The sequence below is a fragment of the Diadema setosum genome, chromosome 19 (genome assembly GCF_964275005.1).
Source record: "Diadema setosum chromosome 19, eeDiaSeto1, whole genome shotgun sequence".
NCBI lineage: Eukaryota > Metazoa > Echinodermata > Echinoidea > Diadematoida > Diadematidae > Diadema > Diadema setosum.
The window spans coordinates 11019053-11043357 of record NC_092703.1 but is presented as its reverse complement, the minus strand read 5'-3'; the positions used below and the strand labels follow the sequence as shown (position 1 = coordinate 11043357).

At 39.2% G+C, this 24305-nt stretch overlaps 1 protein-coding gene across 1 annotated transcript in view; it reads left to right on the top strand.

The window, feature by feature from the left end:
* LOC140242559 (glutathionyl-hydroquinone reductase YqjG-like) overlaps positions 1–24305 on the top strand; it is a 134043-nt gene that overhangs the window by 100792 nt on the left and 8946 nt on the right. Inside the window, exons 2-6 of the mRNA XM_072322301.1 lie at positions 16398–16570; positions 18516–18588; positions 20320–20518; positions 22495–22588; positions 23895–24011. Of these exons, the coding sequence (XP_072178402.1) occupies positions 16398–16570; positions 18516–18588; positions 20320–20518; positions 22495–22588; positions 23895–24011 (656 nt within the window). The remainder of the gene's footprint in view (positions 1–16397; positions 16571–18515; positions 18589–20319; positions 20519–22494; positions 22589–23894; positions 24012–24305) is intronic.

Genomic DNA, 24305 nt, shown 5'->3' with positions numbered 1-24305 from the left:
TGTGTATATACGTGTGTATACAGGTTGGCCATATAACACATTCTAGACAATTAATCTTAATTGATTAGCAAACGTGATCAGCTATGGAACTGAATAAGGTACTAATGTATGATGTTAATGATTCTAATTAAACTGTGACGAGTTTAAAGGGATAGCATTACTGTGTGTAAAAATAAGGCAATTATAAGGAAATTTTAGGGCAATTTGATAACCATGCCTATAATAATTTCATACAGGTACTAATACCTGCCTCATCTACATGTGGTAGATTGTCGTGTCAGTAGCAAACTGACAACGTACGATGAATGTGTTATACATTGGACAACTGTCTTTCAAGTCCATAACGTTCCCCATATTTTCCCGTCGAGACGTGTGGCCGAGTGGTTAAAGGCGACTTCTCAGAGACGTGAGGTTGCGGGTTCGAACCCCACAAGATCACGAAACAAAATACTTAGATACTTTACTGTTTTTTTTTTCTTCAATTTTGTATTACATATTCGTCCATGTAGAAATCACGTTCGTATATAAACGCACCTATACACACACAGAGACACACACACACGCCATATCCCTCTTTTTTGTGTGTTGGAGACCACATTGCTTCGACTGCAGCAAATTTTGCAGGTTGACTTTGTCAAAGCGATCATAGTATGTAATGACGACGACTGAGGTGTTGTACTTTGAACAATTGTCTTTCAAGACGATGTCATTGTTTTGTAATTTGATGACGTCATTACATTGAAAATTGTGATTAAAGGCAAGGTATCAAAACCACCCGATTATAGGTTTTATGTCTGCGGGACGTATTTTTCCCAAGTTGCCAGAAATGGCATAGCGACCTCAGTCGTTACAAGGCCGCTTTTCCGTCTAGCAATGCAATAGATGTTCACACGGCCACGTTAGTTGAGTGGGCATTGACTTTCCCCCTGTTATATCTATACATTGTTGTTGTTTTTTTGTCTTACCATTTCCGTGGATGACCCGTGGCCGAGTGGTTACAGAAACGGTTTCGCATGCACGCTCAATATAACTTCAAGGTGCCTATCACATTCTTTTCTTTGTCGATCACAGATGACTGTCATCTGATGACCACAAGCGTATCACCTAACTCGTCCTCAATGTGACGAGTTTTCATGTCTCGTTTTATGTTGATATGGCTTTAGACATCGGTGTAAACCAGGTGTCAACGCACAGACTCATTATTAAGTGATTCATCGAAACATTACGTCTGTGGCTTTGTGACTTGACAGAACTTTCAACCATTCATTGGTAGAGATCTGAATAGGTAACGGCAGGTATGTCATTTTTTTTTTTTTTTTTTTACCTGTAGTTTTGAATTGGATGAAGAGTACCGCTTGAATAGATTCTTTGAACCTAAACCTGGTCAAAGTTTCATGTTCGTGACATATTTGAAGAAAACTATAGAGGGAGCTATACTGCTTTGAAATCGGTTGAACTGTGTCAGTACATGTTTATGATTTAAAACAATATTGAAGCTCTGAAATTTATGGAATTGTTTAACGTGAGGTTCTTTAACACGATATTTTTGAAATAATGTGTTGTATATCATTACATGTACTATGAAGACGATGCACACAAAATGACAGGAATTCCCAATACACGTGTGGTAGTCTCACTTTTTCTCAAATTACAACGAATCTTTGAGACTGGCACATGAGTTATTTTACGGAGACAGACATCATTCCAAATTTGGAGGAGACCTGACAATTTTGAGGACGCGACATTCACCGACGTGTATTTATCCTCATGTTTTCACTTTTTTTTAATTTAAATGTTGTTGTGTGTGTTTTTTTAGTACCGGTAAACAATACGACGTCCGCACTATAAGGGTTATATTCCCGTCTTCTCTTTCACATTCTGACTTTCATCACGAAAAATACTGGCATGCAATCATGACTCCAGTGTAAAACTATTTACTGAATTAAGGGAAATGTCAAATTGTACTCCCATGCACCCCACATTCCTACAGCCCCTTCCCTCAATATTGTAGCGATATAATCATGTATACGAATCAGGGAGACATCGTGCATGGCTGATAGTGGCAAAATATCATTTTATAGATGTGAGGTATTAATAGATTACTAGTATACTGGAAGATACCAAAAACAAAATATCAAAAAAAAAAAAAAAAAGAAGAAGCATTGGACAGGAACTTCAGCAGTTGAATCAACCCCACACTCGTAAAGGAGTGATGGGGCGCTGTGGCATTAGTATAGTAATAGTAATGATAGTGGATATAAGACTCCCGACTCCCAATCGGAGGACCAGAGTTCGATTCCCTCCCAGTGCTTACGTCCTCGGACAAGATGTTTTTACCCACCATGTCCCTCTCGACCCGCTCGATGTTGATCTGGTAGAGCAGTCAAGTGGCAACGCTGAAAAGGCTACCATGGGTAAATAAGACCTTTTTTTTATCAAAGGCAATTGCGAAAACAAAGGAAGTATAAAGAAACAAATAGAAAAGATGGGCCACGTTCGTTTTACCCATCACATCCCGGGTATAGGACAGGCTTGTCAGGGTAGATGGAGTAAAACAGTTGTCCCTTAGTGGACCACTTGTATTCATGTGTGCGCCCGTTTTGTTAATCTGTTACGAATGGACAATCAGTCCAGAAATCCCATGCCCTCATTGTAAATGCCATCAAGCACAAGTACTGGTTTTGCATGGTATTATAGGGATTTATTTGCAATTTTCACCGGTATACACCTCATGACATAATATACAATCGCAAATGAACGAAATTCATTTGACTTATCCGGTGCACTGTAATAAAAGACATATCTATATTTATAGTTGAGAAAATGAAAGCATCACCATTGTCATCAAACATGTAGCCCATGTCATGCATGTCGAGAAAGCACAGAAATGCTAGCTTATTATTTTGTAAAACTGCTTTTTAGCAAGTGGATTGCCGTTGACGCTAGGCCCTCTCCCGGTGTTAAAGAGCTGATCTGCTGTTTCCACAACATGATATGGGAAAACGTATATGGAAAGGTTTGGTTTCTTGACGCTAGAAACCAGATACATCTCTTGTGAAATGTTATTGAACGCATGTGCTCATAATAAAGCTCCAGAAATATATCCATAACGCATACATGTATGCTGTAATAAATCGTTTATTATCACTTCTGAGGTTGTTTTTTTTTTTTTTTTTTTTTAGTTGCACCGAATGGCTGAACTGATTTACAAAGATAAAAATACAGTAAGACAAAATATATTACATATAAAAAACAGTATCAAAATAGAATCATTAAAAAACATCATCAATACATCAATAGTGGCAATTCATATGTGTATGATGAATCTCCTTACACCCTAACCAGGCCGGGCTTTTTTGGGTGTTCTGTGGCCGGGGGTGGGGGGGGGGGGGGGGGTAGTGATTCAACCCCCCCCCCCCCCCCACCCCAAGATCTCGGCCGTCGAAAATCGCCGTAATCGCCACGAAAATTGGCACATGCATTACCTGTGGCGTAATCTACCAAACTATACAAAAAGAAATTGAAATTTTCGTCTTAATAATCAATTATGCTAATATATGCATAAAATCATACATTTTGCTCGAAATCAGAAAGTGATCGAAGCTCCTAGAATCCTAGTTTTTGGTGGTAACATTCTTTGTAGCATTCCTAACAATGTACTCGAAAAAAAAATCTGGTATCAAAATCAATTTCTTATGTATTTTCTTGTTTTATGATGAATTTGTTTATGTATTTCTTTGTTTTTCGACCTTTTGTTTTATCATTTTTTTCTCAAAATTTATGACAGAACCTATTTCAAGCATTATTATGCTAAAATTAATTAGTTTCAGCCTATGAAAGTGAAAATAATCATGAATAATTATGAATAAGAAGAGAAAACTCCATTTGTATAGACTTTATACACAATATCACGTTTTTGAGCCATTTTCGGTCTGACAGGCATGTATAAAAGGTCTTGCAGCGTCGTAACGGTATACGCGATTTTCGCAAAAATGGTGTCAAAAGATGCGCGAGACTCGAAAGTAAAAAGTCAGCGAACGGCGCGATCAAAAAATTTCGCGCGACGGAGTAATCGCGAAAAATGTCGACGGGGGATGTTGATTCCAACCCCCCCCCCCCCCCGTCTTTTAGGGTTAAAAAGGCAGAGTTGCATGTGTAAACCCCCAAAACAAACAAACAACCTAAAACCCTTATTACTGACATTTCACAATCATTTCGGCTAATAAACAGGGTGAAGGGTAACAAGCAAACTTTGTAAGAGCATATAGCGCCTCAAAATAACACAGATTCACAATAACAGTCGCATGTGTGAATAATGAGTACTAAGTGCATCAACATAATATTAATGATAACTTTTCAGAGTTACTATAAGTCGATACCTATGCATGTGCAACTGTTGGAGGTATACAACGGGTCCCTTAGAGTTGGCAACACTGCATTGAATTATGGACCTGTGACATCGTTGGTCATCGGTGCTATTATCGGGGTTAGAGGAAGAAATATTAGAATCTGAATGACCACTTACTAACCTGATTAACACAATAGTCAGGCAGGCGATTTCGCTGTCTGTCCTAATATTCGTATAAAAAGAATCATTAACAAATTAATTACTGATTTTTTAATCACAGTTCTATACGAATGACAAAAAAAGTGTGATGAATCTACACTTATATACATATCAACGTTGTAATAATCACATTTCCGTCAAATAAGCTGAATGCTTATGTTTGCCATGCCAACAGTCTTGTGATCTTTCTTTTCACTTGGACAGTCATGGCATGTCACTGAATGTTTTCATTTCACCCATTTTGTCGTCAAGAATTTACGGCTCTGGCTACACCAACAGTCTCCTTTCTCTTGGTGAATATACATCACATCGTCATATTGAAGTCGAAGCTCATATAGCAAAGTATAGTTCCCATGCTGCATACAATTCCAAAGGGTCCCGCCAAAGAGCTTTTCTCATTGGTCATACACAACATCCTGATTTGAGATGCATTGTAATGCACATTGTGCCATCAGTGGTCGCCCTATGAGAGTAGTGTACCAGTGGTATACTTTCTGTTTTCACCTTTCGAGACCCATAATATGTCAAACTTTTTGTCACTTCCATCAGTAATGCAAAACAGCACCTCGGAAGATACAGGTGGAGTTACAAAAGCAGTTTATAAATGACTCATGCAGAATTATAAGATGCGTATAGGTGCTCAAGTGCCATTGATTATTAAATGTGTGTTATCACTTGACATTGTGTACGTTGCATCAATAGGGTCCACCCGTCTGCGCCTTTTCCTGAAAGCAATTCCCCCACGTGTTATGTTGGCGGATTTTCCTCCGGCACACCTGCATCGACAGCAAGCTACGCTTATCAACAGCGTCACCAAAATGATCATCGCAGCAAGGCAGGCGACAATGATAGTGTTGGCTTCGCTGCATCCGGTGAGTCCCAAATGGAAGCCGCCTCTCCGGCCGGGGTTCTCGTTCCCATCTCGGCGTTGGTGCTTGGTGGTGAGCGCCAAGACGCGCCGCGACGACGAAACAGCTCGTCCGTTGTCGACAGAGCACTCCAGAAGGCGGTTGTCGTCGCTCTCGCGGAGTTGGGTGATTTTCAGCGTCCTGTTTCCGTCGTAGAGTCTGTACCGCGACTTCTCCAAAGGTGGGACAAAGGACCACATGATGCTCCTTGGCTTAGGATGGGCAATTAGTTCGCATGTAAACACGCCTTCCTCACCGGAAGAGAGGACTGCTTTCTCGGGTCTAATGGCTACCCTCGGTGGATAAACAATCCGCAGAGGACCAACAGCACAGGTGCTGGTGTAGAAGGGGAAATCCTCGCTCCTCGCCCTGCAAGTGTAAGTCCTTCCCTGGTCAGCTTCCGTTATGATCATATAGAGTACCACGAAGCCCGGCATGGTTGTGTGGTTCAGCATCGTCCGGGGCATATCGGCGTAGCGACCCTGCAGCTCCAGCATCACAGGGGGTTTCCCGACCTCCGACACACAGGCTGATATCTTTTCTCCCAGCTCCAGTTCCCTTGTGGCAGCATCGAAAGGACAGTACGGGTACTTGGAAAGGGGTGTGTAGTACACGATCACTTTCGCCGCTCTTGATTCTGCGACGATCGTGGTGACGTTTTGTTCAGTTTTGTTGAAGACGAGGCACTTATACTCACCCTCATCCATGCGAATGATATCCGTGATTTTCAGGTCGAAGATGCCTTTCTCCCGTCCACCCAATATTCCATACCGAGTTCCATCGATGACGAAACGATTTGCCAAGATATCAAATCCCGTGCTGATGGACTGGTTGTTCTTCTGCCAAACGACCTCGTGGTTGTCGAGGAGGCCGTCGATATGGCAAGAGAGACGCAAGCGAGATCCTTGATCAATCATCATGTCGATCGGCTCTTCTGAGATAGTCACTGCGGCTGACAAAGCCAGGCTTACCACGACAACCAACGACGTAAGGCACACTGTCTGCGGTATTAACATGATGGCTATTTCTGGCATCGCTTCCACGTGCGGTTGTCAGTCAGTCAGTATAGGGAATATGGATGCAAGGAAAGCTCGTGATGCAGGCACGAAAGAATGACCGATCATCTGGGTGTTCCTTTAACCGTACAAAATAAAATCCGCGATCTCAACGAAGAAAGTAAACGAGCTGTAGATGGGGTCGCAGTTATAGATTACTCTGCCTCTCGTACCCGCACTGCGAAATAATCCTTCTGTTTCATTCCAAGGTGGTGCTGTACATTTCCACCCAATCCGTTCAAATGACCGGCAATCCTTGTTCTTGAATGATAGCTTCCACCTCTCTGCACTCCTTCTGAAGTCTAATCGCAAGAAACCGATGGAAAGCTCAATACTTTGGCGTCTTCCCGAATTTCCCTATGAGTTGTGTATGCCTTCTTCGACGAGGTACACGAGCGGAGTAAGTATGCAATGACACTCACGCTGTCGAAAACAACAAAGTCAATGTTCCCTTGTTGTCTCTATCGAGACAGGTCTGTTGTTCGCAGGGTTGACATTTAGGGTCCTGGTGGCAGTCGATGAATCAGCGGTGCTCGTGATGCGGCAGAGCAGACGCATTCCCGATGTCAGATCGAGGCAAAATGGCGCTGGACTTCTGAGTGAACGAGCGAGCGAGCAAGCGACTCAAACGAACCAGCCAGCCAGCCAGGCAGTCAGTCAGTCAGTCGCGAAGAGGAAGTTGTGCTTGATGCTGGTTGTCGATAAGACGTGCATGTGGGTCGAGGAAAAGGGGCTGCATGATATGGGGAGGGGGTTGCTCAGTTTCTCTCCCTCTGCCTATACACGTAAACGTCTGCAATATCTCGGCATTTTCACTTTCTACCTCTTTTGCCCACGTTTAAACTTCATTTTTTTTTTGCCCGTGTTATATGAGGATACTTCTTGCAAATTCTTCGAAATTTTCATTTAAACTTGTCAATCACGAACTTTTGGAACAAAAGTGACTTCACTGACGAATCATGTTATCGTTTCATCTTTTTTTTTTAACCACGAGCAAGATTTCGATGAGAGAGGTCAATAATGACGTACAAAATGTGTGTAGATTGTGATGATTATTACCCCATGATTTTTACCGAATTTTCAGGATAGAAATCCTTCCGATATGAGAGAATCAGAAGAGGTCAATAATGGCCTCAGAGAGGTATAGATTGTGTGCCCGTTGAATGGTCAACTTATCGCTTACCATTATTCATATCGTAGTTTTCTCTATTCATCTAATGCATGAATCTTATGAACAGACTAAGCAGTCGAAATCTTTATGTGCCGCATTGTGCTAACTTATATTGAAAAATATACTTCCAGACAAAAAACATTGCGCTGTCCTAAATAACCATATCAAATATGATCAATATCGACGCATCCCTGAATACCCACCACGTCAGTCTCGAGATATTGCAATGTCTGTTTTCGGTTTGAACAAGGATAATGATGCAATGCCATTGCGTGTTCATTAAGATTGTCTTTAGTACAGATGGGCTAGGTTAGGTTGGGAGGGGGAAAAAAGAGAGAAAGGTTATCATCCGGGCTGAAGACACGTTTAATTCCTCCGGGAATCAACTAAAAAATGCATCACTTCCTGAAGTTAACGTCAAACTTCTGGGACCTGAAATCAAAGCAAAAAAAAAAAGGTTGTAGCAGGGATCGAGGTGACCTCACCTCCCTGGTTGTTTAGGAATGACAGGAGTTCATAATAATATCAGGGAGGTGAGTCTCACCTACCTGATCAAGGCATAGAGTGGTTACGAGTGCACAGAGGCGTCAGCGAGCCTAGGAGAAACAATACTTGGCAAGCATTGTCCGTTGTTAACCCAGTCATCACAAAACACTTGATTTGAGAGTTTATTACTCGTACATGTATGGCAATTTCGCTTAACAATACTTTCTGACCAAAGACGTTCTTATCCCAAACCAACATATAGCAATATTGACGTATCCCTACCATCATATACCATGCAGCCTCTAGATATTGCAATGTTTGTTTTTGGTTTAACGAGAATGAATGGATGAAGTGCCATTGCGTGTTTCTTAATATCAGGGAGGTGAGCTGGTTAAGATGGTTGTTAGTATAATGGGCTTTACGTTGGGAGGGGGAAGAGAGAGAAAGGTTATCATCCGGGTTGATGACACGTGTTCAATTCCTGTGGGAATCAACGAAGAATGCATCACTTCCTGGAGTTAACGTCAAACTTCTGGCACCTGAAACCAAAGCAAGATAGGTTTTAGGAATGTCAAGAGTTCATATCAAGGTATAGTGGTTACAAATCATGCACATCAGAGGTTCTAGCGAACATTAGAGAAACAATACTTGGCAGCTAGTCCCTCGTTATCTCAAGCAATCACAAAACACGTGATTTGAGAGTTTATTTCTTATTAACATCAATTTTTGTTCTATCTGTAATTATTTACTTGCCCTTTCGTCGTTTTTTTTTTAATTCTTTTTTTTTTGCGTGTTATTCAATTCTTAGCAGACATGTATTGAGTATAAGTATGCTTAGTCATTGACTTTTTTTCTGTGATGTTCATCAAATTTCCAACCCTAAGATCAATTCAATTTCAATTTAATTCATTCGGCACAAGAAATAAAAAGTACATGCTGTACACAATAAAAACAAAAGCAATGCGTGTACATGCATATAAAATATGTTTACAAATCAACGCCGGGACCTCTTTGAAGCAACTTATAGAGCTTGTTAGTGGAGGATAATCTTCGTTTCCACGTGTATTTTTATTCGTAAGACTTACCAAGTCCCTCCCATAATTTTTCACTGAAGTACTTGTTAATCGGTTGTGTTTTTTTTTTCATGAATAAAATAGATATGACACTTTAATAGGTAGTGAGTGCAAGCAAACGCGCTATCGTGAGAAACATGCATATATCTATACCTCCCAAGACATTTAAAACGTGATGAGATGATCCTTCGCGCGGAGTAGTATTCTACAGGTGCGGACTTGATTTCATTATGTTGCAAGGCAATAACGTTGTGTCAGTAAAGCGCCCTGAACACCGTGACATGGTGAAAAGGTGCTGGAGATGTATGAAAAAGCAACAACCATATCGCCATCATTGTTGTCATCATCGTCACGTTTTGGTCTAGCTCTCGGACCCTTGCAGTGCTGTGATGCTTTCCTACAAACATAGTCCATTTTGTAAATCACTGTTAACCAGAAATATTTTTGTGACAGGGAAAAGGGGCATGCCAATTTAGAAGGGGAAGACGTGGTATCGTGTGTGTGTGTGTGTGTGTGTGTGTGTGTGTGTGTGTGTGTGTGTGGTGTGCAACGTCTGTGACTTTTATGAAAATAGAAATGTTTCCATAGTATTCCACTCTTTCTTTTCTTCATTTTTTTCCTTTCCTTCATTCCTCCTCCTCTTCTTCTTCTTCTTTCTTTTTTTCTCTTGTGTTGTTTTGTATTTTCTCCCCCTCCTTTCCCATGCGTTCCTGTCAGCCTGTTGGCGGGCTGATTATATAACTATATTTACTATATTGCGATGTGTAGGCAAGAGCAGTTAACCAAATTAGGTGCATGTGTATGTTTGTGTGTGTTTGTGTGTTGCATGTGTACAGATAGGGGTGGGGGAGGAAACAGGAAGGGAGGGAACTGGTGGGGGTGATCATAGGGACTCAGTAAGGGATATGAGTTAGTAGGTGGGCGGGTATTGGTTGATAAATAATATGGTTCCATTATTTATTACTGTATAATTTTGCTGCATAATTCATTTGGATGATTATTAAGATTAATGCTAGAAGAATTGAATTATCACTGTTAAATTTAAGCAATTTTTTGAGAGCATAGGGAAGTGACTCTAGGTAATTTGATAATTGTTCATGAAAATGTAATTTTTGTTATGTCATTATGTACAGCAATAGCAAATTTGCTATTATGATCACAAATGTATATTTTCGTCATTTCAATTGTAGCAAATGAAAATTGTTATTTTTTTTCTATTACTTTGAATGGAACAGAATAAACATCGTTGAAAAACAAAAAAAAAAAAGTCAGTGTGTGTGTGTGTGTGTGTGTGTATGTGTATGTGTGTGTGATAATTTCGAATTATTTCTGCCGTTACAACGTGCTGAAATTGCACTGGTGCGGAGTATCCGTCCTCAATTTGCCCCTCGCTTCACTGACAGCGCGGAAATAGCGTCACTAACTATATATACACATTATAAGTTATTCAGAAAGTAATATGCAGTTACTTCTTCGGGTCATATATTCAAATTGGCGTTTAAAGGGACTGCTGTGCCCCTTTACGTGTAACATAAAGTTGAAATATGGGTTCTCACCGAAACCTGAGCTTCTTGAAATGTTGTTGCATGTATAGAATGAATTTGACTACAACTTGGATGGCTTATTCCGAGATGGTGATTTCCCGCATGTGCATTATGCCTTGAATACGCCTGAAATAAGGAAGAGAAAATTTTTTTAATAAACATGTATCTCGTGCTCATCGCTGATAGTCACCTCATACCTGTTATTAACAGTATAAGCTAAAATGTGTGACTAAATACTGTAACGACATTTTTCTTTATACAGTCACGTTATAATAGCCTCTGCAGTGTCACTACACGTATTTAGCGCGTCACCTTGTACTTGTATTGACAAGGTTTCCTGTATGGCGGCAGTACCCTGTTGCGAGAGTATTGATGATCAGAAAATGAGGAGAGAAAATCGAGACCACGCCTTTAAAATGAGCACTGCCAGCCGTCGGGCTTTAAACAAGCATATCATACGGTGATGTCGCACGAGAAGGGTTATGATTCATCGAAATCCGTTTCACTCCTGTGCCTGTCCCACTTATACTCGTGCTCCCTCCAAGTTCATCGAGTAACAAGCTTATAATCGACGCCGTACGTTACACTTTCACTCTCACCCTCTCTCTCTCGTCTATGTGTCATGTTGTGTAATACTGACTAATGCCTGATGGTCAATGTTTTTAAATATACTGGCTCGCTGTTTCAAAACTGCCATTTTTAATACGGAACTATTGCGCACACTTTGCTAACGCCCAACACCACTTAGTCATCGATAAGCGCATACTTTAAGAGGTAAAACTGAGAGAAAAAATGCACCAAAAAAAATGCTCTATATAAACACGAATCCAATAACAACCTCGTGCCCAATACATAGTGATTCAGACACCAAGTGCAATTCTCCAGAGGCGCAATTCTCATTAGGAGCTGTAAAACCTTTATAGCTCGCAATTCCATTTATCTGTTTATAATTATGTATTCATTTTGTTCATTTATTTATTCTTCTACTGGTTTATTTTGATTGTTTATTCATTCATTCACTCACTTTTATTTGCCACCAGATTATACGGTAAGTTTGAGGCATACTGACGGAACTCTGCCTGAAATTTCTAGTCAGAAGTTTGCACACCAGAAGTAATGTCATTCCTGATTATACATGTTGCCTCCTGTGGGCCGTATTTATCCATTTGACCCCGTGGTGTCTCTATTAAATACTCCTTATAATTAGTCTCATTTTATACACATGCAGAATGATCACACTTTGAGGGTTGTTTTTTTTTTCTGGCAATTGAGCATAAAGGTTTTTTTTAATCAATCATGTAAAAGATGAGTATGAACATGGCTTTCTTTGATCAAAGGCCATCAGCCAGAAAAAGAAAAAGAAAAAAAAAAGGTCCGTGTTGAGGAAGGAGATGTCACATAAGTGATATTTATTCACAACATACCATAATTTCATCAAAAGCTGGATCCCAATCACTCAGATCGATGTCAGTGGAATTTGTGTGTCAGTGAAATTTGTAACAAGCTTTCTGATACTTTAGTGATTATAACGAGCTTTAATTGTGTTTCGCCTTGATATTTATCTCACCATAATGTTGATTTTGAAACGCACACAAACAAATACATTTCCGCGAAATTGATTAACTATCCAATTCGCAGCATGACGGGGATTGTCATTCTCTGTTTTACCACCTTGTATGTCAGACTTTCATCAGATGAAAATGTGAATAGAATAGATTCTATAATATTCACTGCTGGATGTGTAAAACAAATATTCACTGCAGGATGTGTAAAACAGCTAGAAAACGATTCATCATTTTTTTGTTATTTAGCACATAGGAGGCGCATTGACTTGTTGGCATTCAAAATTAATCTTAACAATTAAGTCATGGTTTATTATCCGTGATCATCAATAATAACACGATGTGATTCAACAGCTGTCCGTGATAACATGACTAACTTAATATTCTTGTCTCTAATTAACGACTATACAGCGTGCTAGAAGTCAATGACGAAAATTTGACTGAATTCAAGTAAGTCTATGAACTCTAATTCTTTGTTCAGAATATTTTATCTCCCTAACCCAGCTGTCAATGGATTTCTCTCTGCTCCTCCTCCTCTCTCTCCTCCGCTTCCTTCTGTCTATCTATCTGCACATCTGTTTGATTTATCTATCTATCTATCACATCCACGCACACACACAGACCCCCCCCCCCCCATCTCATTGAAACATTCAGAGATTGTGCGTATTTATGAAGGCAAAGTGTACAGCCAATTACTTATAAAGAGAGAACAAAACATGCAGTTTTGCTAAGATTATCTCATACGATGTTCTAGACATATAAAAGCCATTATTTTGCCATATAAGACGTCGAAAACAACATGTCGAGTGGATGGATGAGAGCCTGGTGTGCTTATTAAAAAAAGAGGGAGAGAGTTTCAGCTTTTTTTGCAGCTGTTTCTCGGAATCATGCGTCAACACGCAGGGCAATGTGTCTCCGTGATATTTTTTGTCTCCATGCCTCTTGGGAAGCCTTTCGTAACATTATTGTGCCTAAGCTGTGTATTGTTATGTTGTATGTCTTGCTGTGTGTCAATGTGTAGATGTGGATTACATGTGTGTGTTTGTGTGTCTGTATGTTTGTCGTGAAGCCCGCTAAATGTCATGGAAATAACGCTGTCATCGATCCCTCGATCGAAGCCTCGATAAAGCAGTCCCGATGGAAATTCGAATTAAATCGCCATGCTGGCATTGCCTAATTCGTCTGTTGAGCCATCGCCAAAACTCTCGTTTCCACATAGGCAATGGTATCGCTCTGTTCAATCGACCGCATGCCATCGTCTTGATTTGCAACAGCTAGCCATAGGCGTCCATCTGGTACGTCCGCAACGTAACAATTAAAGGGAATTAATTTCCTTTCCTTGTAAGCTTAGACGATATCGTAGCTTATTAGATCGAATCCGTGGTATCAATTCTGTTATCACGCCAATGTATGTTCATTGTGTTCGACATGCCCCCCCCCCCCCCTCCGAGGAAGAAAAAAAGTCACATCATCGATAGACAGAATAATGAAACATCACCGTCCCTTGAAGTATGGGGGGGGGGGACTTTAAGACACTCTGTCGTGGTATACAATCATTTAAGAAACTGAAAAAAAAAATGTTCAAGAAAGAATCAATGACGCTTGAGTAACATGGGGGAGAGAGACACAATAGAGAGGGAAAGGAAAGGAACGGATACTTACATAATTATAGCAATGTCATGGAATCTTTTATATTCCCATAGATTATCAACATGAGCCGAGAAGACTCGATTTGTCGACTACTTTGTGGTCTTTTTGCGCGCTCCCCCCCCCCCCTTTTCTCTCTCTCTACGTTGGGGAGGGGGTGGTAGGTCTGAGCAACAGTATATCCTCCCAGGCATAACGAGAACCTTACCATTTTCATGGATGAAGAATGTTCATCGTGCGTACACAATCGAGAAGTGTAAAAAAAAAAAACCATCCGATCGCTGATTTCAAGAGAGTGTTTACTGTTAGCGGTGAAGTCTGTTTGACACGTGCCACATTCGTCAGCAAGTAACACTAATGTTAGTTGCGTACTTTGTAAGAACACCGAGCAATAAAGAAAGTGTTTATTGGATATTTAGCTTGCATTATGAATGATTGGTCATTTATAATCGATTTTTAGCTGTCATGCCAATAACCATGGCATTCCGGGAAATGGAGATGAAAGTGAAAGGATGGAAGGGACAATCAGTGACAATGGAGAAGATTTTAAGCAGCTACTCATCAAGACTTTAGCTAGATCCTTTGCACGTCTATGGTCAACATTACCATTTTAATGGTCATGTCTCCACAATGTCTGAGGAAAGTCATTTACTGAGCTTCCTGTAAAACAAGTAAGATCGGCCCGATGAATGTTGATGTCTGTTAATACTTGGGGACATAATTCTCGCCAGGGCGTTTCTTTAGGGGATTTCCCCCTTCTCCCGTTCCATCACCTGCGCGTCTGTCGGTGTCGTAACAATGCGAACGCGGAGGGAGTGTACCCGCATCTGTCAGCAACGTGATTTCGACGATGTAAGTTCGTCGTTCTGCGATCTCGTTACCAGATAACGTAGGAGAAGAAAGTGTCGTGTAATGAACCATTTCCACTGAAGTACACTGTAAAAGATCATATGGTGGCAATCGAGATTATTATGAACCTGCATGGTATAGTGTGTGTGGGAGAGTGTGTAAATTTTGAGCGCTGTCTGAAGGCCGTAGATACACCGCTACAAGCACTTCAGACTCAATGCAATCAACGTTACAAACGTGCTTCGCAATCTCAAAAAGGAATGTTTATTTTCAGGCAAGTGGCTTATGACCACTTTTCAGTATCACAGCAAACAACTCGAGAGCTTTGTTTTGTTCTGCGTCTGTTTTTCGTACTTCGAAGTTAAAATGGATATTCGATTGCTGATTCAAGAAAACTTTAACCTTCAGTTCAGTTCAATATGATTTCCCCTGCATTTTCTATAAAGAGCAAAATGTAATTAACATGTCATGTATTTCAAACAAAATCTACTAAATCTATTTACAGTTAAGGTATCGCGATATAAAAATTTACAGTATTTGAACAAATACAGTGAAATTAAGGAAGTCGACGATACACTAATATACAGTATCTCTATCATGCATGTATTGAGAGGGAAAGAAATGCAAGAGTCTGTCATCTTGACCACATGTTTGAAGACAGCCTCAGAAAAATAGGAAAAACACACAGAAATGGGCAAATTTTCCTCTGAAACTTGACTGCAATCAACAAAGGGAAGCGAGTGGATAATGAAGAAAAGCAAAGTGTAAGGATAAAAGTATGAAGAATGGTTGATAAAGTGAATTTACTCTTGAAAAATTAATGCGTGTATAAATAAAAAAGAAACAGAAGAGCGAGAGTCTCATTTCAAATAATTGGACAAAAGTGTAGGAAAGTTATGAAATGTCAGAGCTGATATGCTTTACGGTCATCTGTTTCAAAACAGTGACGTATGTCACAACCACCATGATATGCAATTACGAGAAGTAATTACTCGTCATTGTTACATAATACAATGTTGAAAGAAATTTGTTTTGAATGAATGAAATCACTGAAAGAGTGACATCGTACCAAGATCGAATAAAGATGTTTTGATTTAGATTCATTATTATTTGGATGTATTGCATGGTAATGCTATTAAAGTATTTTGGGGGTTTTAGTGTTTGTTTGTTTGTTTGTTCGTTCGTTCGTTTGTTTTACCTGTGGGGACAGTAAGTTTAGACTAAGAGAACCTCTGTATAGATACAAAATTTTCCTCGGATGCATGCGTTTTGAGTATTTTAGCTGTTTAATGACGTTTTTTATTTGACTTCACTTCCAACGGAAGAAACTGATAGAGCTAAGAAGATAGTGCATGCTTCACATGGTGTTTATTGCGTTGTCGATAGCGCCATATTGCCCGCTAATTGATATGTTTATTTCGTCGCGCACTCGTCTGCACGACCGTGTATATATGCTATATGTATCTGTGTCAAGTTCGATGAGGTCACGATTGATTCGTTGTTTATTTGGTTCTCCTTCTCTCCCGGATATACAGCTGATGGACCCTTTCAGCCGGCCGCTGGTCGCTATCACCTCTACGTCTCCCTGGCCTGCCCGTGGGCGCACCGGACGTTGATCGTCCGCTCCATGAAGGGTCTCGCGGGCGCTATAGGGGTAACAGTGGTGGACTGGTTTCTCGGAGACAAGGGCTGGAGCTTCACCGATAAGGTAACCGGAAAACCCCTTCATTATGACCCACGGCATCGACGTCATCCAATGTTGTTAAGTGATACTCAAAGTTGACGTACATCACATGACCCAATTCATGCTATCAATGGTCCACTATAAGTAGGCTTACTTGTGTACCAACATTGGCGAGAGTTGAGCAAGAGCGAGACGAAATGCTAGTTTACATCAATAGATCAATCCATGTTTTCGGAGGGTTTTTTTTTTTTTTCTTAATTTCTTTCCTCCTCCTCCTCCTCCTCCTTCTTCTTCTTCTTCTTCTTCTTCTTCTTCTTCTTCTTCTTCTTCTTCCAGAATCTTAATATATTCGATAGCTATGCTCCATTGACACAATTTCATTTACAAAACTTGTTGTTGTCGTTTTTGTGGGGTGGTGCTCATGGTGTCAGATCTCCCGTGGGTATACGTGTGTTGATTTTCAGCAACTTTGACAGAAATACACGGTGATTTCCCAGTAAACACTTCAATTTCCCTCACATCATTCTCCATCATGTCCATGATGGAGGCATAATATGGGACGTTTGCTTTGACGACCTCCATGAAATCGAGGATGCTGCAGTTCCGAGAGCGACGGAAGCATTCGGAAATGCACCCCCGTTCCCATTTTAGACACCGTGCATGGCATACATTTTGTATATTGATTCCAGGGCGAAGAGACACACATTATTACGTGTACCTACAAACAAGACAGCGTCATCGAAAGCGATTTAAACATACAATTCTTTTTTTTTTCATGAAAACTTATTTGATACAACATAGGCCTACTATACTTCCTTTCTCTTTAAACTCGTGCCAGCTTTATATTTTACTATGTCGGCGACCGTAGTATAAAATAATTTATGTACCCTCGATCGCCATATAAGCGCACTTTTTATTTCCTTTTTGAGTTTTAATTTCTTTTTTCATAATGCTATACCCACGGTCCAATCACCGTGTCCATGCCAGTGGATAGTGTCTAGCAATAATCTTATTGCCTTAATTGTAATAATGTGCAGCAGACCCCTGCTTCCTCCCCATTAGCCTTTCCTACTCCCTCTAAACTGACCCTTCTCGATGTTTCTTGCTGTTTTGTCCTGTCTACGTCGACGTTGTTTCCTCCATTGTTTGTGTGTGTATGTGTGTGTGTTTGTGTGTTTGTTTGTGTGTGTGTTTCTGTGTGCTTCCATTACTTTACCTTCTTTTTTTTTTTCTTTTGCAAGTCCAGTTTGTTGAGTGGCCCACATAATAAGTTTGCCTTTTACGCGAGCCTGTCTTTTCCAATGTCTCAATGAATTGAACAAATTAGATAATTCATTACAGGCATTATGCACTTTCTTATTTTAATCTTCCACTTCCAAAATACATGTTTGTACTAGTTGATTTATTTGGCATGGTATTGATTTGTTGAAATTGAAATGAAGCTGTGAAACTGGGAATAAGATTAAATATGATATATTATAATTTGATTTGATTTGATTTGATTTGATTTGATTCTATGTATGTGTATGCATATGTTTATAATTAGTGTGCATATGTATATACCTGTGTTTACCTATCTATGGCGTTTAAATTATGGTTATAAGTTTGATCATTTTTTTCTTTACAGTTCTGTTTTTCTTTTTGATATTTTTTCCTTATTGTAATTTTGTAAGCGTTCTGAGCCTCATGAGGAGAGCGTATATCAAACATTCGTTGTATTGTGTTGTATTGTATTGTATTGTATTGTATTGTATTGTATTGTATTGCATTGTATTGTATTGTATATTACCTTCGTATTTCTCGACTGATACGTATTCTGCTTTCCTAAACAATACATAAGTATCTATCGTTTTTACATCTACGCTTCAGTCTCTATCTACGTCTTAATCAGTTTATGTAGGCCCTACATATTACTCTGCCTCTTCGACGCTCACTATCTTGCCTCCCTTGCTTTATTCTTTTTATTTAGCAACCGAAAACGTCATTGGATACGATCAATAACTGTAACTTCTTGAGAGAGGTGTACCAGAAGGCAAACCCCGGTGAGTGTTATTAGTCCAAAATATTCACATAATCCAACATAATATAGTAATAATGGATCACACGTTATTTCTGGTTTCTCGTTATTTTGTGTTTACATGAAAATCTACAACATTTCACGTAATTAATCATGTTTTAAATAGGAATAGCAGACCACTAATAAGTTAGCAAAGAGAAAGAGTTTACATAACAATCACAACAGTGAAAATAGATTTTATCAAAAATAAAAAAGGAAGATTAAAAGATTCGCTCATTTTTGTACAACAGTTTTTGAACAGTTGATATGTATCAAGCAAATAGGTGAGCTGATGATTGTTATCATCTCAAAAATTTCCATTGATTATGTACCAAAAATAGCAAAAATCTTTTATTTTTTCTTTTCTTGAATTATAAAACATGTTATTGCTGCATGGTTGAATAACTTCAAAATAGTGATCAGTCAGACATATTAGGATTTTGGACTGTGGGCAAAATTGCATTTGATAAAAAGAAAAACAACTGGTAATGTCAATATTTTATGTATACTGTATAGCAAGATTGTGAGGGGATGACGTCATTAATTCTCTATTTGCATGCATATTCATGTTGACTGTTCAAGAACAGTTACTGTTTCGTCGAGATTAAAGAAACTTCAGAATTTAATAACTTCCATAATTTTTATTCGATTTTCATCAAACTTTTGTACTTGTGAGATTAATTTTGACTCTTTCCTTTTAGTTTTAGCTTTAATTTGTCCTAGATTTTCCCTTTCAGTGGAATAGCCGTGATGTCTGTCTATTAATAACTTGAACAGATAACATCTTACGTCCGTCCATCCATAATGTGCCGTGAAATGTGACGGAGTGTAAAGGATCATTACTAAACCATGACTCCGCTCCACCCACGCTCAATCTATAAAGATGAGTGATATATCTTAGAGCCATCGTGCCGTTCATTATATTCACAAATTTAGCATTGAATTTGTTTTTATATTAAATCCTTTCTGTGCCGAAGACTTTGGAAAGTGTTTACAATGGTATGTTCGTTGGAGGACCTTTAGTATTTTTTTCTATATATATCTTTTTAATTTGATTTAAATTTTTAATTCTAATCCTCCCCTAATTTTTTGTTCTTTACACACCCATTTGTAAGTATGTTTCTCTTGACATAAGGTGGTCGTAGCGTATGTTTATAATTTATTTCGTTGGAGGATTTTTAGTATTTTTTCCAAACTTTCTCTAATTTGATCAAAATTTTTAATGTCAATTTTTTTTTGTTCTTTACATGCGCTATAATATCGTGTAAGTATCTCACAGCAAATTAATTTTGTTCAATTAATTATCACTGTTCTCTTCTGCAGAGTACGTCTGCACGCCTCCTCCATTTCCTGCAACTGTAATTTTAATTCGATATCGTAAGAAAGTGATGCGTGTAGTATCTTATATTTCACAGTATATTTTCCTTCCTTACTACATTTTACTGATATTGTGTTATGTGTTTGATTTGGTACTCTGTTATTATGTGTATTGAAGCCTAAATGTTTTGTACTGTGGGAAATGAAATAAAATGAAATGGAATGAAATGGAAGAAATCACAAATAGCTGGATTACCATAAATCTTACTGTGAGCTTTTGACAGAAATGATGATGATGATGATGATGATGATAATAATAATAATAATAATAATGATAATAATAATAATAATAATAATAATAATAATAATAATAATAATAATAATAACATCCTGTCAACAGAGTACAGCGGCCGAATCACCGTCCCCGTCTTGTGGGATAAGAAGTTAAACACGATCGTCAACAATGAGTCCTCGGAGATCATTCGCATGCTCAACAAGGAGTTCAACGAGTGTGCAGGAAGCGAGGAGCAGCGAAATCTTGACCTTTGTCCGGAAAGTCTGCTGGGGAAGATTGACGAGGTCAACTCGTGGATCTATGAGTAAGTCAAATGCATCTCATTGAATATGATGTTTTACTCACCAAAAGCAAACGCACAAACGATAACCAGATTAATAAACAAACAAACAAACAAACTCATAGCAGATCTCTGCCAAGCAGCTCATTTCCACCCATAATTATTGCGATTTCCACCCATCTTCTAGTCCTGCATTCCCACTGCGTAGTAAAAATAGATTTATGGTCATCATCATGATAGTGTGCAAAAGAGTGATGGCAAGGACTATTTTTGTAGAGTTATAAACACAGTAATGCTGAAAATGGCCGTATTTGCCAATGATAAGGAATCATTTCAAGGAAAATGAAAAAAAAAAAATCACTACCAAAATATAAACATATGTTCTTTCTGTCATTTTGCAACTGAACAAACAAACCAACGCCGGAAAAAAAAAAAAGCGAACAACAACAAAACCCTTGGGGAAGGTAACTAGCACAGAAGTCGGTTACAGCTCGTTATTCCGAAGGTTCGTTATTCCGAAGGCTCTTCAGTCCAAAGATTCGTTATTCCGGAGGTTCGTTTTTCCGAATTTCATTTTCGGATTAACAAATCTTCGGAATAACGAAACTTCGGAATAACGCCACGTATTTAATGTTCGGATTAACGAACCCTTTGTCATTTTCGGATTCACGAACCTCTAGGTATAGGGAATTTGTGTGTTTCGGATTAACCAACCTTCGGAATAACGAACCTTCGGAATATCGAACCTTCGGAATAACGAACAGCACCCCAGAAGTCATATTATTATTTTGCATGCACGTGTAAAGACAGGAGAGGCCTGTATCTGTGGTCATATACTTTTGCAGTTGTTAATGAGAGTTACGATAACTGTAGTTACTTCGGTAACAACCTCACGAATGCAATTATTGAAAGTCCAAGTATGAACAATTTCTGTATGTCGTATGGCTATCTCGTGCTAAAATCTGGATGTTATGAGAATGAAAGAATGGGAGTCAAAAGGTTAATTTCAAGTTATTTGCATGGATAGGTTATGCATGTACATGCGGCATAAAGGCCATACTTGGTCCTGCCGAAAAACATGATATTTGTCTTCAAAATAAAGTGACCACAGGGACTGTCCTTCACTCTAAGCATTATGAAATGGTAAATCAACATTTTCAATGTTGTCACTTCTCTAACCTTTTGTAAATTAGAGTGTTCGATCACTTACCAATGAAACCTATATTTTGAGAGCTTATAACATTTGGTGACTTATCTATGCATCATTCAAGTTGCAATGGCCACGTTTCAACATTTCGATTAACCGTCTCGCATGTATGAAGGTTGTGAAACGCATGAAAACTACTTATGGACATAAAAATGTTGAAGCGACTACGCTGATCGACAATGGCTCCTGATTGTTTGCGTTGGTATTTTTAGAAATCTCATGCACAGTTCTTGCAGTCAGATATTGTACAGGTCTGTAAATCTAGGGAAAAAAACACACACACACACAAAAGACTGTCAGCATACAGCTGCTTGTGTATATGGAAGCGAAAAGTTGGCAGCATAAAGTAAACTTATACTGCTGCCGTTCGTGGCGAAGCCACTTCAAGCTAATTGAATCCCCCAGCGGAAGCAATTGATTAGAAAGCTGGCCAATTAACTATATAGAATTTAATGAGGACCACTGATTGGTGCGCTTTGTGCGCGCCTTATATCTGTCATTTTTGCTACAAGGGGTCGAAGTTCCTTTGTTTTGACAGACAACAACAGAGAGATAGAAAGAGTGACAGACACACACACACACACACACACGCACACACACACACACACACACACACACACACAGAAAAAAAGAAGACTCATAGACTAACACACAAAATTCAAGGTCACATCTTAGGTTTGCTCGCTTTTTCTGCTCCTTGGTTGCACTCAAAGTAATAGACAGTTTGCAGTGCAAGACCTATAATCAAAATTGTAATCATTTCATCTTTGCCTCTGTCGCGTTCTCCCGTAAGATTGATCAACAATGGAGTCTACAAGTGCGGCTTTGCTCGAAGCCAGGAAGCCTACGACGACGCTGCGCAGAAACTCTTCGCTGCTCTCGACAGGGTAAGTCCCGCCAACTCACTGCCATTGATATTGCATGCACAAGGGGTGCCGATAGCAGTGACAAACTTGAAGTGCTATTCTACTTGATGTGCTACCTGGTATATTGTATTCCATTCTTTGCCGAAGTTGGCTGTCGTAAATTGTATAAAATCAAGCAGACATAAATTTATGATAATAGTGTCATTAAAACCGCACGTAACACATTGAGAAAGTTGTATGAGAGTTTTAATTCAAATTTACAATATAATATTTGAGTATGCAATAATATGCAAAGTAGATAAGGTGAAAAATGCAGCATAATGGATGAATGAATAAATCAGTCGTAGTTGTCCCTTTAATTCTTTTCGTCTCCTTGGCGGCATGTGTGTATCTAATGACAATAGTATATTTTTCTTTGCCACGATGAAATCAAAACAAGTTGTTAAGAATATGAGATTATGTTCGCATGAAATCATGGAGAAACTGTACAATGATTTTTTTTTTTTTGGGGGGGGGGGATGGGGAGTATTGCATTTCATTCATGACTGAAAACGTGAATTTTATCATTTTCCGTGTATATAACCCGACAGGGGAGTTGTGGGATGATAGATTATATCACTACCTCAGTCAATTTGCATGTATGCTGGTGCGGCAAAACATGTGAATCAGTGAAACGTAAACTGCCAATTTCTGCACCAAGGCTTGCTAATTTAGCGTAGATAGTTATTCCAACTTGAGGAAATCTCATCGTATCAGATCGCGGCTTCCCACTGGCTTGACTACCTAATTAACCTCATTTGATTATATCTCCCTTCAGCTCGGTCTATTTTTTGATCAGCGTATATTCATATCTTTTCCGGGGTTTGATTAGAGCTGTCCTGGGATGCATACTGATAAATTATTTCCATCCGCCATATCTTTAATTATCTTTAAATATCTTGGTGGGGGGGGGGGGGCTGTGGCATAATGGATAAGACTCCCAACTCCCAATCGGAGGACCCGAGTTCGAATCCCGTCCAGTGCTTACGTCCTTGGACAAGATTTTCTTACCCACCATGTCCCTCTCGACCCAGGTGTACAAGGGTACCTGGCAACGCTAGGTTAATGATAATAGCAGGGCCCTCTGGTATCAGTGACAACTCTGAAGAGGCTACCCTGGGTAAATAAGACATTATTATTATCATTATTATTATTATTATTATTATTATTATTATTATTATTAGCATTATTATTGTTATTGTTATTATTATTATCATCATCATTATTATTGTTATTGTTATTATTATTATTATTATTATTATTATTATTAAAATTATTATTACTATAGGTCGAAGACATCCTGTCGAAGTCCCGCTACTTGTGTGGTGACCAGCTCACCGAAGCCGACATCCGTCTCTTCACCACGCTGATTCGCTTCGACACCGTCTACGTGCACCACTTCAAGGTGAGACACGACCCCGTATGCCGTGTGATACACCCAAATCCACTTTCGACAGTACATCTCGATTTCTTGCATAAATCCTTGTGAAGATAAGCCATTTCGGAGTTGGGTCATGTGCGCATTGGTACGAATGACGTTCCTTTTTTTCTCAATTGATTACATTATAGGCATTTCACTTGTTTTCAAACCGACTTGCTCCGACGTACTTCTTGAATTCGTCAGTAATGTTCAATCAAAAAAGTAAATTTGCGTGGACCCGGTGACCAAAATGGTCCGTCAGTCAACATATGGGGAAGC